Here is a 15,960-nt window from a genome sequence, read left to right as displayed (position 1 = left end):
CGCATCCGATGACGGTTTTATATACATATATATATATTATATAAATTTTAGTTTTACACTATTATGTAAGTGCAAGCTCTAGTGAGCTCACACAACTGTTTGACAGTCCTGGCTCCTCCATCGTGCTGACAACATGATGAGACAACATGATGGTGAGAGAGATGAGACAGTCACAGCCAGGCGAACCAGTCCTGGCTGCTCTGCCAAGTTGTCAACATGGCGAGAGAGATGAGGCAGTCACAGCCAGGCCGCATCAGTCTTCGCCGCACTGTCTAGTTGTTAGTATGGTGAGAGAGATGAGACAGTCACAGCCAAGCCAAATCAGTCTTGGCAGTCTTTGCTGCTCTGCCAAGTTGTCTGCATGGTGAGAGAGGTGAGGAAGTCTCAGCCAGGCCGAATCAGTCCAGGCTGATCCACCGTGTTCAAAATAATTATGGTGAGAGAGATGAAACGGTCATAGCCAGGCCGAATTAGTCCTGGCTGCTCAACCGTGCTGACAACATGATGAGAGTGATGAGACAGTCACAGCCAGGCCGAATCAGCACCCGTCTCCGGCGACGTTGACGGTAAGGGAACTGTAAATCTAGTGGCATATCGGATGTGTATCCGATGACGGTAAAACTCCTGGCACCCGTCTCCGGCGACGTTGACGGTAAGGGAACTGTAAATCTAGTGGCATATCGGATGTGTATCCGATGACGGTAAAACTCCTGGCACCCGTCTCCGGCGACGTTGACGGTAAGGGAACTGTAAATCTAGTGGCATATCGGATGTGTATCCGATGACGGTAAAACTCCTGGCACCCGTCTCCGGCGACGTTGACGGTAAGGGAACTGTAAATCTAGTGGCATATCGGATGTGTATCCGATGACGGTAAAACTCCTGGCACCCGTCTCCGGCGATGTTGACGGTAAGGCCAAGGGAATTACTGTATGTATATCGGATGCGCATCCGATGGCGGTATTATACACACATAAATGCATAGGCCTATATTAGTTTTATATGTAAAGTGTAAGCTCCAGTCAACTCACACAACTGTCAGACATGGGGGGAGTCCAAACCCCCGTCCTTCTCATTGACATGTTTTAGCCAGTGCATCGGGAGGCCCTCTGGGCAGGTTGACGTCACTTTCGGATTTCTTCGGGTGTTTCCGTCAGAATTCGCGCCAAATTAAAATTGTCCAATTTCTGGATTTTCTGCACATTTTTTCAACTGACAGGTAGTAAACACGACGTTGACAAGGTAACGATCACCAAAATAACTGATTTCAGTATCTTCAAAGTACACTCCATCACCAGGATGTTCTTTATCTGTCTAAATATCTCAAACTTTGCACTGCAACAGGTGCTTTAACTTCGATTGTCTGCTCGACCTGGCACTTCATTATCATTCAAAATGGCGGCTTCCATAAATGGCTAATTTGCGGTCGCTTTGTTAGTACCCCCTTTCAAACCGCGAAATAGAAGCGCTTCGTTTCATTTCCTTGTCTTCTGTGTGTAAGTTCATATTCTTTGTTGCTAGTGCGTACTTTCTGCAAAGTTTCAAGTCGATTGCATCTATGGATTGGCCGTTTTGAACGCTCAAAATCGAACAATGTGATATAGGCTATAGTCTGTGTACATTCACTGTACAAAATGAACATGATCATTGATGGGCACCGATTTGCACTAAGTTGTAGGGAGACCTTGCATGCTAGGTTTTGAGCTTGCAAACTTGTTAAGGTCCTGCTGCTGCTGGGAATACACCTTTACATTTGCTGTGCCCGCCAGCCTGTGGTGTGGAATCACATTTCAGCCTAGGGATTTAAGGATGACACCTGATTTGGGACATGGACGGCGACCAGTTGCAATTTTTTATATCAACTTTGTGATCCCGATGCTGTAGGAAATACATGTATGTACTATGTATAATGTAGGGCCTACTTATTGGATGTGAGTTGTAACCATAACAATGGACGATTTCAAGGAAGTTTCATGCAGACAAGTGTCACAATGGCTCATGGCATTGGCACACAAGGCAAGGCCCTTGCATTGCATCCCTTGCCAAGTGATGCAGGGCCACTGCCAGTGCCAAGTGCCTTCAAGTGGGCGCAACAGCAAAGTCAATCAAAGAGATTTGTATGTACAAGTTTTGACTGGTACTTATTATTGACATTGGGTGATATGAATAAAGACTAGCAAATGCTTTTATCTAAATCTCCATGTACATTTACACTAGGCCTTCCTGTACAAAACCGGAGTAAAAGCATTTGCTAGTCTTTATTCATATCACCCATTGTTTAATCATGCGTGCTTGAATTCCTTTTGCTTTTAGATGCCAGGTATTACAAGAACCCAGCGTAAATCAAAACTTGTCGCGGCAGAAAATTTGTCCAAGATAAATCAGAGTCGGTTTGATTCAAGCATGGAGGAAACAATGACGATTGATCAGGCTGCAGCTGCCGAGCTCTCTGCTATGTGAGTATATCTAATTGTTTTCATGTCAAGACGAACGAAAATCACCTAAAAACCTTCTTGAAAATTTGCTGTCGTAACGGTGGGTCCTCCTGTGTAAGACAGCCGTCAGTGAGTTCTGAAACTCATCAGTTCAAATGCAAAGACAAGTGTGATAGATATTTGCAATAAAATTGCCAAAAACAAGTATTTGGAGATGATTGATGAATTCATGTTTTTAAAAACATTTCAGCCCCAGTGTACATGTAGCAGCAGGAGACAGTGATGCTGATTTTGAAGCAGAAACATTGCCAATTCAACCGTTTAAAAGAAAGTCAAGAAAACGAAAGAAAGATGACCCTGAGGTATGCGCAGCTTTTGATTAAAATGTGAGAAAAAAGTTTTTTTATTGTTGGTAAAAAAGAGTGACCAGCTCAATCTTTTTTTGACTTTTGGATCCATTGCCAATATGTTGAGTGAAAGCCGTAAGACTAACAATAAAAGATACACAAAATATTTTTCAGCATGGACAGAAGCGGTCGAAAAAGGGTAAGAAAAAGGGAGAATTGGAGCAGACGGGTGAAGGTGTAGAGCTCTGGGCTCAGGTACCTGATCAACAACAGGAACCTGTTCCGAAGGTGATCATCAAGCGAAAGAAAGACAATGGCAATGAAGAAGGCTCACTATTTGAAATTGTCAAACTTGGGAAAACTGCACTCCAGGTAAGAATTGGAGACCTGATTTTGGTTTCTTAATTTCTCATTCGAAGCACCAGAGAACAGTTTCCGGACACATTTTCGACCCGCATAAGCTGTCTTAAATCCTTTCTGAGTCTGGTCTCATCCCCCTAAACCTGGTTCATGCTGCCATACTGTGATATTTTGCAGAGTGTGGTTGATGATTGGATCGAGTCCTACAAAGCTGACCGAGACGCTGCCCTGCTCGAGTTGATCCAGTTCTTCATCCAGTGCTCTGGATGCCGTGGTAAGATCACGCCACATATGTACGCCGAGTTACAACATGCTGAGCTGATCAGAAAGATGACCGAGGAGTTTGATGAGGTAGGAATTTGTATTTGTATTGTATGCTGAAGTAACAGTTCACTACGCAGCAGTGAAGGAGTTAAAGTCAATTGTTAAGATCAAAGTTTCAATTGATAAATGAGCCTTTGCTAAGCCTGGTCGTAACCTATTCAGACCTGATTGATTGTATGAGGTGAGAGCAGCCTGTTGATACTGCATTGTTAGTAGTTCCTCATATCTCTCATTGTAAGTAGTTCCTCATATCTCTCATTGTAAGTAGTTCCTCATATCTCTCATTGTAAGTAGTTCCTCATATCTCTCATTGTAAGTAGTTCCTCATATCTCTCAAATGAATGAATTTTTATACTCCTCTTTCCTTCAGGAAAGTGGTGACTACCCATTGATCATGTCAGGACCGGTCTGGAAGAAATTCAAAACTAACTTCTGTGAGTTTGTGACAACCCTGGTGCGGCAGTGTCAGTACAGCATCATTTATGACCAGTATATGATGGATAACATCATCTCCCTGCTAACCGGGCTGACCGATTCTCAGGTGCGAGCTTTCCGGCACACAAGCACCTTGGCAGGTAAGCAGGTGTTTGTTTCTTCCTCTCCCCTACAGATATCATGCATCGCTTTCCAAGCTGAGAGTCTGCATGGTGGTACATTGTGCATCATTCTCCAAGCCTACCAAACATGTATTCTATTTCTGTTGGATGGCACCACCATCTTTGGGTTGCAAGGCTATTGGAAGTGACAACTGGTCTGAAATGAAGAGTGTTGATTTGTGCAATGCCAGTGACCATACGGTTGTATGAATACAATAACGACACTTGGTGGAGGATGCCACAGCCGAGGGGATGTTGCACTGGATTCTCCTCGTATCATTTCTCATGGTCGTTAATATTTCCAGCGATGAAGTTGATGTCCGCCCTCGTAGACGTAGCTCTCAACCTCAGTATCAACCTCGACAACACCCAGAGACAATATGATGCGGAGCGGCAGAAGAACCAAAACAAACGGGCATCTGAGCGTCTTGAGATGTTGATGGCGAAGAGACAGGAGCTGGAGGACAACCAGGAAGAGATTAGGAACATGCTGACATACATCTTCAAGGGAGTCTTTGTTCACAGATATAGGTATGGCCATTATGACCATGTGAATACAGCTTCTTGACACCTCCCAACATCTTACATCATGTCTATGTAGAACCGTATTTCAGAAGACTATGACCTGCTATAGACGTCTTTGTTGCTGAAGACAGACTGACTGTCTCGTGTGCATCTCAAAAATCTCAAGAAGAAAAGGAAGAAGAAAACAATCAAAATGTAATGCCCATTTCATCCAATTTCAGGGACACCCAGGGTGAAATCCGTAACATCTGTTTGTCGGAGATTGGAGTCTGGATGCGCAAGTATCCGAATATGTTCTTAGACGACAGCTACCTCAAGTATGTCGGCTGGACACTTTATGATCGGGTAAGCACGCTGGCATTCTTACACTTATCCCCCACTAAAGGAAGTATGTTTATTGCAGAACTGAATTTAGTTAGCATAGCTTTATTGGTCACTACGGCATGTTTAGGCTAAGTTTGAAATAGAAGTTTGAACTGCGTACAGCTTGTTGTTGTTGGTTGACAGTACTAGTGTTGACCTTGTAGTGGTCCTTGTTACCCTATGGTGAAGAGCTGATGAGGCTGTGTAAGCAAGCTGATTGAAATGTCCTCTCAATTTGTTTCAGAGCGGGGAAGTCCGCCATGGATGTCTGAAATGTCTTCATGCGTTGTACGAATCTGAGGAGCTGGCACCCAAACTGGAACTGTTCACCAATAGGTTTAAGGTATGTTTCTCTTCCATTAGATACTGTAGGTAAGACCCTGTTGGTTCTCTTCCATTAGATACTGTAGGTAAGACCCTGTTGGTTCTCTTCCATTAGATACTGTAGGTAAGACCCTGTTGGTTCTCTTCCATTAGATACTGTAGGTAAGACCCTGTTGGTTCTCTTCCATTAGATACTGTAGGTAAGACCCTGTTGGTTCTCTTCCATTAGATACTGTAGGTAAGACCCTGTTGGTTCTCTTCCATTAGATGCTGTAAGTAAGACCCTGTTGGTTCTCTTCCATTAGATGCTGTAAGTGAGACCCTGTTGGTTCTCTTCCATTAGATACTGTAGGTAAGACCCTGTTGGTTCTCTTCCATTAGATGCTGTAGGTAAGACCCTGTTGGTTCTCTTCCATTAGATACTGTAGGTAAGACCCTGTTGGTTCTCTTCCATTAGATACTGTAGGTAAGACCCTGTTGGTTCTCTTCCATTAGATGCTGTAAGTAAGACCCTGTTGGTTCTCTTCCATTAGATGCTGTAAGTGAGACCCTGTTGGTTCTCTTCCATTAGATACTGTAGGTAAGACCCTGTTGGTTCTCTTCCATTAGATACTGTAGGTAAGACCCTGTTGGTTCTCTTCCATTAGATACTGTAAGTAAGACCCTGTTGGTTCTCTTCCATTAGATACTGTAAGTAAGACCCTGTTGGTTCTCTTCCATTAGATACTGTAGGTAAGACCCTGTTGGTTCTCTTCCATTAGATACTGTAGGTAAGACCCTGTTGGTTCTCTTCCATTAGATACTGTAAGTAAGACCCTGTTGGTTCTCTTCCATTAGATACTGTAGGTAAGACCCTGTTGGTTCTCTTCCATTAGATACTGTAGGTAAGACCCTGTTGGTTCTCTTCCATTAGATACTGTAGGTAAGACCCTGTTGGTTCTCTTCCATTAGATGCTGTAGGTAAGACCCTGTTGGTTCTCTTCCATTAGATACTGTAGGTAAGACCCTGTTGGTTCTCTTCCATTAGATACTGTAGGTAAGACCCTGTTGGTTCTCTTCCATTAGATACTGTAGGTAAGACCCTGTTGGTTCTCTTCCATTAGATACTGTAGGTAAGACCCTGTTGGTTCTCTTCCATTAGATGCTGTAAGTAAGACCCTGTTGGTTCTCTTCCATTAGATGCTGTAAGTGAGACCCTGTTGGTTCTCTTCCATTAGATACTGTAGGTAAGACCCTGTTGGTTCTCTTCCATTAGATGCTGTAGGTAAGACCCTGTTGGTTCTCTTCCATTAGATACTGTAGGTAAGACCCTGTTGGTTCTCTTCCATTAGATGCTGTAGGTAAGACCCTGTTGGTTCTCTTCCATTAGATACTGTAGGTAAGACCCTGTTGGTTCTCTTCCATTAGATGCTGTAAGTAAGACCCTGTTGGTTCATGTAGGTCGTTTAGGTCAACCTAGCATGACCTGTTGACTCATTTCAGGATCGTATTGTGGAGATGACCCTGGACAAGGAATATGACGTAGCGGTTGCTGCAGTCAAACTCGTCATCAGCATCTTGAAATTCAACGAACAAGTCTTATCCGACAAGGACTGTGAGAACGTCTATGAGTTAGTTTACTCCTCTCATCGCTTGGTGGCGCAGGCAGCGGGAGAATTCTTAAATGCCAAGCTGTTCCAGAAAGATGAGGATGCGGTGAGGAATCTGAGGACAAAGAAGGGCAAGAAGAGGAGTGAGAATACACCATTGATTCGTGATCTCGTTCAGTTCTTCATCGAGAGTGAGGTGAGTCTTAATGAGATTTAGAGATGGAACGTTGGTTCGTTCAGTTATCTGACATTCCAGTCATACAAGCTTCTGTGCCTTGTGTGACATTACTTGACCCGATTTTGCCAGGGGACAGAGAGAACACCTGTCTGTGTATGTGTGACATCGTGGCCTAGATCAATGGGATCTGTTTATACCCACCTCAGTGCTGGTATTTGAATGATATCTTGCGTTTGGTTTCAGTTACATGAACACGGTGCGTACCTCGTGGACAGCCTCTGGGAGATCAACGACATGATGAAAGACTGGGAGTGTATGACCGATCTGCTACTGGAGGAACCAGGGCGAGGTGAGGAACCGTTAGATGACCGCCAGGAGACCAGTCTCATCGAGATCATGGTGTGCTGTGTAAAGCAAGCTGCTACTGGTGAATCGCCCGTGGGAAGGGGACCGAACAAGAAGCTGACAGCCAGAGAGAATAAACAGATCGGTGAAGATAAACAGAGGCTGACGGAGCATTTCATTGTTGCATTGCCACAGCTGGTTGTCAAGTATATTGCCGATGATGAGAAGATAGCCAACCTTCTACAGATTCCGCAGCATTTTGATCTGGAGATCTTCACCACAAGCAGGTTGGAAAAGGTGAGTTGGATCAGATCTGTTGGAAGGAATCCGACATGTGTGTGAGTTGCTGAAAATATGATCTCAAGACAACCCATGTTTGCAAGGATATGTGTCAAGAACAGAGGTTGCAGGCAAGGTCAATTCCATCATGTCCAGCAGTAGAGAAATATGCCATCCAGGTCATCTCTCTTGCGAACAAAACATGTTGGTCAGCTGAAGAAACATGTGTGCTGTCCATTTAGGGACAACCTTTCCCATCTTGCCTCACCGTACCAAGTACCAACCTAGTTTCCTCGTTGCAGCATCTTGATACTCTCCTGCGCCACATCTCTGAGATCGTCGACAAGCACACCAACCAAGAGGTGCTCGAAGTCTGTGCCAAGTGCTTCGAGACTTTCTGCAATGATGACTACGCTATCGCTAGGAAGTGCCACCTGGCGTGCAATACGCTCCTCGATACCCTGGTGGAGCGCTACAAGGAGGCGTTTCAGGATCTCTTCCATGAGGAAGAGGCTGATGATGATGAGGCCTATGCCATGGAGATTGCCTCCAAGAAGATCTACGCTTTCTTTGGGTGAGTTACATGCCTTGGTAGAACTGAAAGGCATAGGCCTGGCTTTTAGAAGTGATGATGAGGCCTACACTGTTGGTTCCTTCCACGGCCAACATTATTGATATTTGTCAAATGATGTCTTGTTCGAAGTTCATCGTATAAAATTGTTTTCAGGTGTCATGATCTGACGAGCAGAGACTTGTGGGATAATCTCCATTACATCGTCAAGAAAGCCAACGAGAATGCATCCATCCCAGAAGAGGTGGTGTGTAAAGCGATCGGTTGCTGCTCTCTCACCATCATGTGGAAGCTCTATGCTCTTGATAATAACAACCCTGATAAGGTAGGAATCAAATTAGTTATGCTCAATCTAGTACAAGAAAGTTGTCAGTTCACTAGAACCAAGGAGTTTGACCACTAGGTAAGATATGGTTTATGTTTTTCCGTTTCCACTTGCAGAATGCCATGAAGATGATTCGTAAGTTACTGAGCGAGCTGATGGGTTTGTGTACCGACCTTCTCTACCATCAACAAGATAAAGTGAACGAGGAAGCCTTCGTCACAATCGGTGACCTCCTTATTGTCTTCAGCAAGCACATGGGCAATAACGCCAACCTTGCCCCACTCATCTACGAACCTGATAAAAATCTGCAAGCCCAGCTTAGTGGTTTCCTCACAGAGAAAGTGTTCGTCGACGATGAGGATGAGGATGTTGACGAAAACGTCAAGATTGAGGAATTGCATAATCGCCGTAACTTCCTGGCATCGTTCTGTAAGCTTGTCGTCTATAATGTTGTTCACATCAGGACGGCCGCCGATATGTTCAAATACTACATGAAGGTAAGAGATCAACTGATTAAGTTTGTTTTGTCCTTGTTCCTCTGCGGCCCTAACAGTCATCACTTTCACCCTGTCTCATTGTCTTCATTTCTTCTTCCTCTTCAGCTTAAAAGCTGTAAGAAATACATGGAGTAGATCATGTGCTGTATTCAGTTGTCTCCTTCATTGTCCAATAGGATCAAACTATTATTCTATAAAACTCATTTAACACTGGGATTTCTTTTGCAGTTCTACAATGATTACGGAGACATCATCAAAGCCACTCTGAGCAAAGCGAGAGAGATCAACAAAGTCAGCACAGCCAAGACACTGGCTCTCAGCCTCATCAAGGTAAGAACTGGCATCTTTGCTGCCAGAGATGTTTAGGAGTAAGTGGACTCTCTCTTACAGAACAATCTACAGTTGATTCCTATGTTGGATTTGGATTTGGGTTCCAAATGACGTCATCTCTCAACTCATTATTGTCTTATTCAGCTCTTCAAGGACGTGCAGGAGGAGCAAGGTATCATGATCGACCGATCATCTGAGGGATACCAGCAAATCAAGGAACTCGCTCGGAGATTCTCGTTATCATTCGGCTTGGATCAGATCAAGAACCGGGAGGCAGTCGCTGCCATGCACAAGGAGGGAATCATATTCGGTCTGGCCAATATGGAGAGTGCCGATGATCCCAATGGCCCGCCACCAAACCTGGCATTCTTGGAGATCTTGTGTGAATTCACAAGCAAACTTATGAAACAGGATAAGAAGACTGTGTAAGTTGACTGTGAATATCTAGCTGTTTATTGGCATCACTTCCTCTTCTTTGCCAGTGCTGCAATGTGGCTGGCTGATTGTCTCCACGTACGTAGTGGTGGAAATAGTGAGCGACCTACTCTGCCTGCCCCTATTCCCTTCACTCTCATGTGGCTAAAGCTCTAATGATATCATGTTTCAGCCATTTATGTCGTGAAGATCACCAGTTAAACTTTGATTTGATGTTTCAGGCTGAGCTTCTTCAATAGAACCATCAAGTCTTCTAAAGGGTACACAGTTGTTGCATTTGTTACAGTTTACTGTTGACGTTCTAGTTATCGTTCCTGCTTTTGTTTGTCATTAAGGTAAAAGTCATTATTCATGTCGGGGCACTTACGACTTGGATGAATGAGAATGCATTCTGTGATAGCAGGCGGCCTCTTGAACAACGATGAAAGATATTCAACTACTCTTTTCAGGGTGAACTATTTGGATCGTCATCTTGCTGGTGGCATGCCTTCAAACCGGAGTGAGGACTGGGCCCCTCTGCTCACCTATAGGAACAGTTTGGTTCAAGGAGAGTCAGACCTTCTCAACAATCCCCTCATGAAGAATCCCCCTGGACGGCCCAAGAGCAAATCAAATAGAGGAAGGAGGTATCAGCAGGAAGGTAGGAACATTCCTTCATGGGTGGCAGCACTATCATTGCCCTGAGTTCGATCTTGGTTGAGATGGCAGTCTGTGCAAGCTAGGCAAGGATTCTAGAAACTAAACATCTCCAACTCGTCACTGCCAAATTATGGATGAAAGTGATGCGAGTCTGTCGGATTAGACTACAGGCTGTGGTCCCTTGTCCCTTAGTGTCAATGCCAGGGCTAGTGAAAGATCCCACTTAGATAACATAACGATATGAAGCTGTAATAATGATGAGAGATTTCAATCAGTGAGTGTGAGGTTATTGAATCTAAGCTCTGCTTGTTTCACTTTTAGATATGGGTGTGACCCCTCACCTCCCCCCTCCTCAGCTGCAGTCAACAATGATGAAAAGGGCCAGACTCGATCCAGAAATCGATGACCATTCCTCCACACATGGCTCCGAAAGAGATTTTGATGAAACGTGAGTGGTGTTTCATTCCTGACTGATGGCAATGCTGGCGAAATGTGGACGTAAGCCAAGAACCTCTATGTAATGTCATGACCAGTTTTTGGAAAGCTCTCAACCAGTTTTGACCCCCAGGGGGATACACACTGACAGTTAAGTGGCGTGTATTTGATGTGATTGAGAGCCCTGATAGAGGTCAAGGTTGTTGAGGTGCACTGGTGTAACAGTAGATTGGACTCTCTACCCAACACCTGTCCTCTTCATAAGGAATTTGAGTCTGTTGTTGTCGATTTCTTGGTTGGTATCGTTCTTATCATTCTTTCCTGTTTTAGATCTGTAGCCCTCACCATGTCACAGATGTCCCAAGCATCGTGGTTAAGCAGCCAGAAACGAGTCATGGAATCCACGCGTCTTGCAGAACCAAGTTACAGCCGAAGAGACGATTCAAACCTGCAGGCAAGAACACGGCAGAAAGCTCGGCGGCCAAAGAATATGTTTACTGAGTCAGTGACATCGATGGAGAATTTAGATATCAACGAGGAATCTGATTAGAGATTCGACCAGCCAGGATCTGGTGATGGACATGTCGTTGGGTAGTGCAGCTGATGATATACTGACCGCAGACCATCAATGGTTGATAGTCGTTGGAATGGCCTGCATATGAACTAAACCGAGTGAGATTCCACCCTTCCGTTGGTGGACTGAGATGTTATCAACACGAGCTCTCAACATGTGTTGGCACATGTCGCTGAAATTGTCATCATCTGTGCTAGTGATGGAAGGTTGTGCTGCCACAAGCGAACATTTTTGATAAATCCTATGACATTTCCCTGGGCATCCTAGGAGTAACGGATCATAAGCATTCATCATTGTATATACTTCATATACCAGTAATTGAAAACTTTTTTAGAAGATGGGCTATTTTAGAATCAGTGGAATATAGTTAGAAATACTTGTACTTTCTCTGTTTTGCTTTGTTCTATTCCTGCAGGATGTTTTCAAAGGTCATTGAATGAGTTAGCAGTGTCTGTTGTCCGTATTTTTTATGATTGTGTACAGTATAAGTGCAATGAATGTTCGTTTTAAACTAATCATTCTGTATTTTTCTGTGAATTTTTTGTTCACAATTGAGATAAAATGAGATTGAGGCCACTTTGAGTTTGTGGGACAAGTACAATTCCACAGCGTCCGAGTAAATTTCGATAATTTGACTTTGGGAATAATATTTTCAATCAAGAAATAATCCTTGTGAAAGTACTTCATCTACATGTATAATTTACTTTGACTTCTCGTTAAAATGTTTAAAATTCATCCACTTGTTCTGTCTGTTTTTAACTCTGCTGAATGAACCCAAGCACTGAATTGAAATGAAGGTGCGATAGAGAAGCCCTGAAGACTGGCCTGATATGAGCTCCCAGACAATGACCCATCACTCTATGGTCTTCATGTTTTGTGTAATCACTGATATAGACCTTACCTACAGAGTAAGCAACTCGCTTGTCCCTTGTTCCTGATGTTGGTCTCGGTGGATGTGACTCAACCCACTTGTCGTTCTCTGATGGATCGTCTTCCAAGTGGTTCTATTCATGGTTGTGACTTCAGGAAATATGGCCGTGACTAAAGTTCATGTCTGATGACCTGAATTGACTTCCAAATTTCACCAGGGTTTAGTTGCAGTGGCTAGCAGGGCTTCTCGGTATTCAGCTTGTCAGCTGATGGACATTATTGAACAGCTTCTGTCCATGGCAGGTGTAGGGACTCGTGTTGGAGTGGCAAGTATTCAAGTAGATGACAACCGACAGTCCAATCATGATATCGGATTCCCAGCTTCAGATGGCTAGCAGGTAATCGAATGATTGAGATCGAGTCATTTATCATCATAGAATAGGTTTTATTGATAAATAATGTACACATTGATTTCAAAAGTCTTGTGAAACAGTCCTTGTTGACTGTATTCTTTCAGTAAACATCATAAAAGCTGGACGGATTACTTCCATGTTTCTCTGTTGCTGAAACTGCCCCAATAACTTGACAAAATTATCAAATTGACTCCTGATCAACAAAGGGCACTCGGAGCTGTCACTTCAAAAGTACATGTAACAGGACAGTTCTTGACCAGCAGTCGTCAAAGAATGACATTTAAAAATAGTCTCAACAAATATCACATTTTATTTCCCATGTAATTCCTGAAAACAAAATATTAACTGAATCCCCTTTACTTCTTCTTCTTCCCCTTTTTGCCCTTCTTTCCAGATTTCTTTCCCTTCTTGCCTTTCTTTCCCTTCTTCTTCTTCTTCCCGTGCGGACCGAGACCCTTCCTAACCAGCATCCCTCTCCACCATGACTGCAGCTTGACGGTTGATTTCAACTCGAGTGCTTCCTGCTCGGCCTTGCGTCTTATCTTCTCCTTCTCTATTCTGTCTTCCACTACGACTTGTTCGTATTCTTGGTACTAGAAGAATGAAATCATGTGTTATTACTTGTACTCACTGTCACCTCATTGGACCAGGTCTAACCTCGTTTGACATGAACATTGACTGAGGAGGAACATGTCTTACAACAGTTAACAAAGGTTCCTCGCACTGTTGCTCAATGGTCTGTGGACAATGGTGCATCCCAGCCCCCACTCACTCTCTACATCTGTTCAAAGAGTTTTCATGTACATTGATCAGGTGATCATATGCTACTTGCCCCTTACAAAGGCTAATCATAATCACTTACAAGTTTTGTTAGTTCTTGTAACCTCTCCAAATCTTTGGCCTTTGACGCTTTCAGCACGTCTAACTCATGCTGCTTGGCTTCTACATCTTTGTCATATTTTTCCATCCAGTATTCGACTTTTGATTCAAGATCAGATTGATGTGTGCGAAGATATGATTCAATCTCTGCATTCACTCTCGTCTCTTCGTCAATCTTTAGTCTCAGGGACTGAAAAGGAATGAGAGATTCGTGACAGAATGTCTTTGTGAAGGAAATCAACTTCTATCAGCTAACTTAAGTTTGTCTTTCTTGAATCACGCCAATGGCTGAAGTATATGAGGTGAAAATTACATGTCGTGTCGGCACGATAATCCTGTCCTTTGGTTCATAAGAAAATAGGACACATCCTGCCAAAGATCTGGCAAAGAGAACCCTATACTTAGTTTTGATTCAGTTTGACCGCTCACCTCAATTTCATCCTTCATGTCTTTCTCCGACATGAAGCAGCGTTTCTGTGTCTGAGCCACGGCTACATCGGCACATTTCTTGATATATTTTCCCTCCATGTTCGTCTTGGCCTTCATCTCCTGGAGCTGATCTTTTAGATGGGCAATCATCTCATTTCTGTTCTGGATCTCCACCTCTTTTTCACGTTTGACATCTTGAAGCTGGCGGTGGAGCGTCTTTACTCTCTTTCTACCTTCCTCTTCCCTGAAAGTAATTTCACTGTATTCAACTTTCATTCACAAAAGATCAACTGGTAATCTAAAATAGAACAGACAGGGAAAACCTGCTGATTTGTGATTGTTGATGGTTAGACCAGGCTACTGACATACATGTACCCCTTCCCACCATGTACCAAGCAAACTCAAGCCAACAAGGAAACTGAAGCTTCATCTTCCCACACTATTCTCTGTCAAGCAAACAACAACTAACATTATTTCCTTACTTTAAAATCATGTCCTGTAACTGTGCCTTCTTTTGTTTCTCGGCATTCACTGCCCGAAGAAGGAAATCAAAACTGCCGCCCTGGTCCAACTCGGCCAAAGTGCTACTCATAACTTGTTCCAAGTATCCTCGATCGTTCTGAATCTTCTGGAGATTATCTTCAGTTAGAGGACTCTGTTTCATTCCCCGGGCAAACATAGCTGTGCTGGCCTTCAGGGCGTATCCAGCACTCTGAATGCCTCGGTCAGCTTCCAGCATGTCCTTCATGGGACCTTTGCTCATCCTCAGACCATGTTTACGATTGAGAGCGCTGGCATATTTATTTTCGAGGGTTTTCTGACCATCCACAAGGCGACTTATTTCATCTGTAACCATCTGGGAAATTAAAATTGAAATGATTCTTAAATAGAGCTGACCACAGATGTTAGGTTTAAAGGTGGACACAATTCAAACTTTAGTTGGGGCTCAGACACAGCATATACAGTCAAGGTAAAACCTTACAAACATCAAATCATCTTCTCATCAAGGAACTTAGATGACATCAAAAGGATTGAACAACAATATACACTTCCAACAGGAAAAGGCAGATGACAACCTCAGTTTATATGATAGGCCTACAGAAGATTTAGTAGACACCCAATGCTAAAATGAGAGGCCCACCTCGTCAGAATCAGGTCTTCCCTCGTAGGAGACAGGCATGATGTTACCGAGGACATTGAGTTGATCCACACAATCCTCCAGGATTGTGGAGACGTAGATGGCTTCTGTTCCCTTCAACATACTGAAAAGAAATTGTATTTTTAAGCGGTGTGGCTACTGTACTCTTTGTAGGTTCTCTGACTTTGTCAAAATCGTCCATGGTTGTTGTTGTTCAAATCAATCATTAATCAAGCCAGATATCAGACAGTATACAAAAAAACAAACTTATCATCTTGCTTTTATCCTTTGTCTTACAAGGAAAAGATTTGATAGTGTTTATAGTGTTTATGAAGGTTTCTTTACCTTCTTTTTTCAGCAAAATATAACGTCAAATAACACGGAAGGAAGTCATTTGTTTACGCTGGTAACCAGGCTCTGAGCATGCGCAACCGGAACTGGCCCGCCGATCTCCGATCGTTTCGCTCCCTGACTTTTTCGCCCCCACTCGTGTCGCTCCAAATCGAAGTCGTTTCGCTCCCTGCGACTTTTTCTTGGGGATTGAGTGGAAAGTACCTAGTATAATGAATTAAGATTTGTTGAAATTCATAGATAAACTCCACATTTACAATAATATTCACTGCACTTGCGGGAAAGTACAAGTGTCAAAGTAGATGTGCTTTCCAGGGTTGTCAAATCTACAAAGAAGGAATTGTTTGGCCATCGGTGATCTTCGGCAGGTCACTTGTCTTTTCTTGCAATTATCACGAGTGAGATCAGG

At 43.4% G+C, this 15,960-nt stretch overlaps 2 protein-coding genes across 4 annotated transcripts; one reads left to right on the top strand and one right to left on the bottom strand.

Moving 5' to 3' along the window:
- The first annotated feature begins 1,212 nt into the window (after positions 1–1,212).
- Positions 1,213–12,206, top strand: LOC135494473 (cohesin subunit SA-1-like). Of its 3 annotated transcripts, none has more exons than XM_064782495.1 (19): positions 1,213–1,242; positions 2,314–2,456; positions 2,686–2,797; positions 2,957–3,154; positions 3,320–3,493; positions 3,837–4,041; positions 4,368–4,593; positions 4,809–4,932; positions 5,195–5,293; positions 6,757–7,059; positions 7,285–7,683; positions 7,968–8,239; positions 8,393–8,561; positions 8,678–9,058; positions 9,287–9,388; positions 9,533–9,813; positions 10,273–10,463; positions 10,784–10,910; positions 11,228–12,206. In XM_064782495.1, the coding sequence occupies exons 2-19, from the start codon at positions 2,314–2,316 to the stop codon at positions 11,445–11,447; spliced, it is 3,726 nt and encodes a 1,241-aa protein (XP_064638565.1). In that variant the 5' UTR covers positions 1,213–1,242; the 3' UTR covers positions 11,448–12,206. The 3 variants fall into 3 exon arrangements, with proteins under 3 accessions (XP_064638565.1, XP_064638564.1, XP_064638566.1); XM_064782494.1 differs by lacking the exon at positions 1,213–1,242 and adding an exon at positions 1,396–1,496; XM_064782496.1 differs by lacking the exon at positions 1,213–1,242 and adding an exon at positions 1,818–1,893.
- A 529-nt stretch (positions 12,207–12,735) lies between these two features.
- LOC135494483 (dynein regulatory complex protein 9-like) lies at positions 12,736–15,644 on the bottom strand. The gene is made up of 6 exons (XM_064782516.1): positions 15,546–15,644; positions 15,204–15,324; positions 14,545–14,918; positions 14,063–14,306; positions 13,617–13,823; positions 12,736–13,347 (listed from the first exon to the last, which is right to left on the bottom strand). Exons 2-6 carry the CDS (start codon positions 15,321–15,323, stop codon positions 13,111–13,113), a joined length of 1,182 nt encoding a protein of 393 aa, XP_064638586.1. The 5' UTR covers position 15,324; positions 15,546–15,644; the 3' UTR covers positions 12,736–13,110.
- Between the last annotated feature and the right edge of the window lie 316 nt (positions 15,645–15,960).

This window comes from Lineus longissimus, chromosome 10, assembly GCF_910592395.1.
Source record: "Lineus longissimus chromosome 10, tnLinLong1.2, whole genome shotgun sequence".
Classification (NCBI taxonomy): domain Eukaryota; kingdom Metazoa; phylum Nemertea; class Pilidiophora; order Heteronemertea; family Lineidae; genus Lineus; species Lineus longissimus.
The sequence above is the reverse complement of the archived record's forward strand: the minus strand, read 5'-3'. Positions and strand labels throughout refer to the sequence as shown.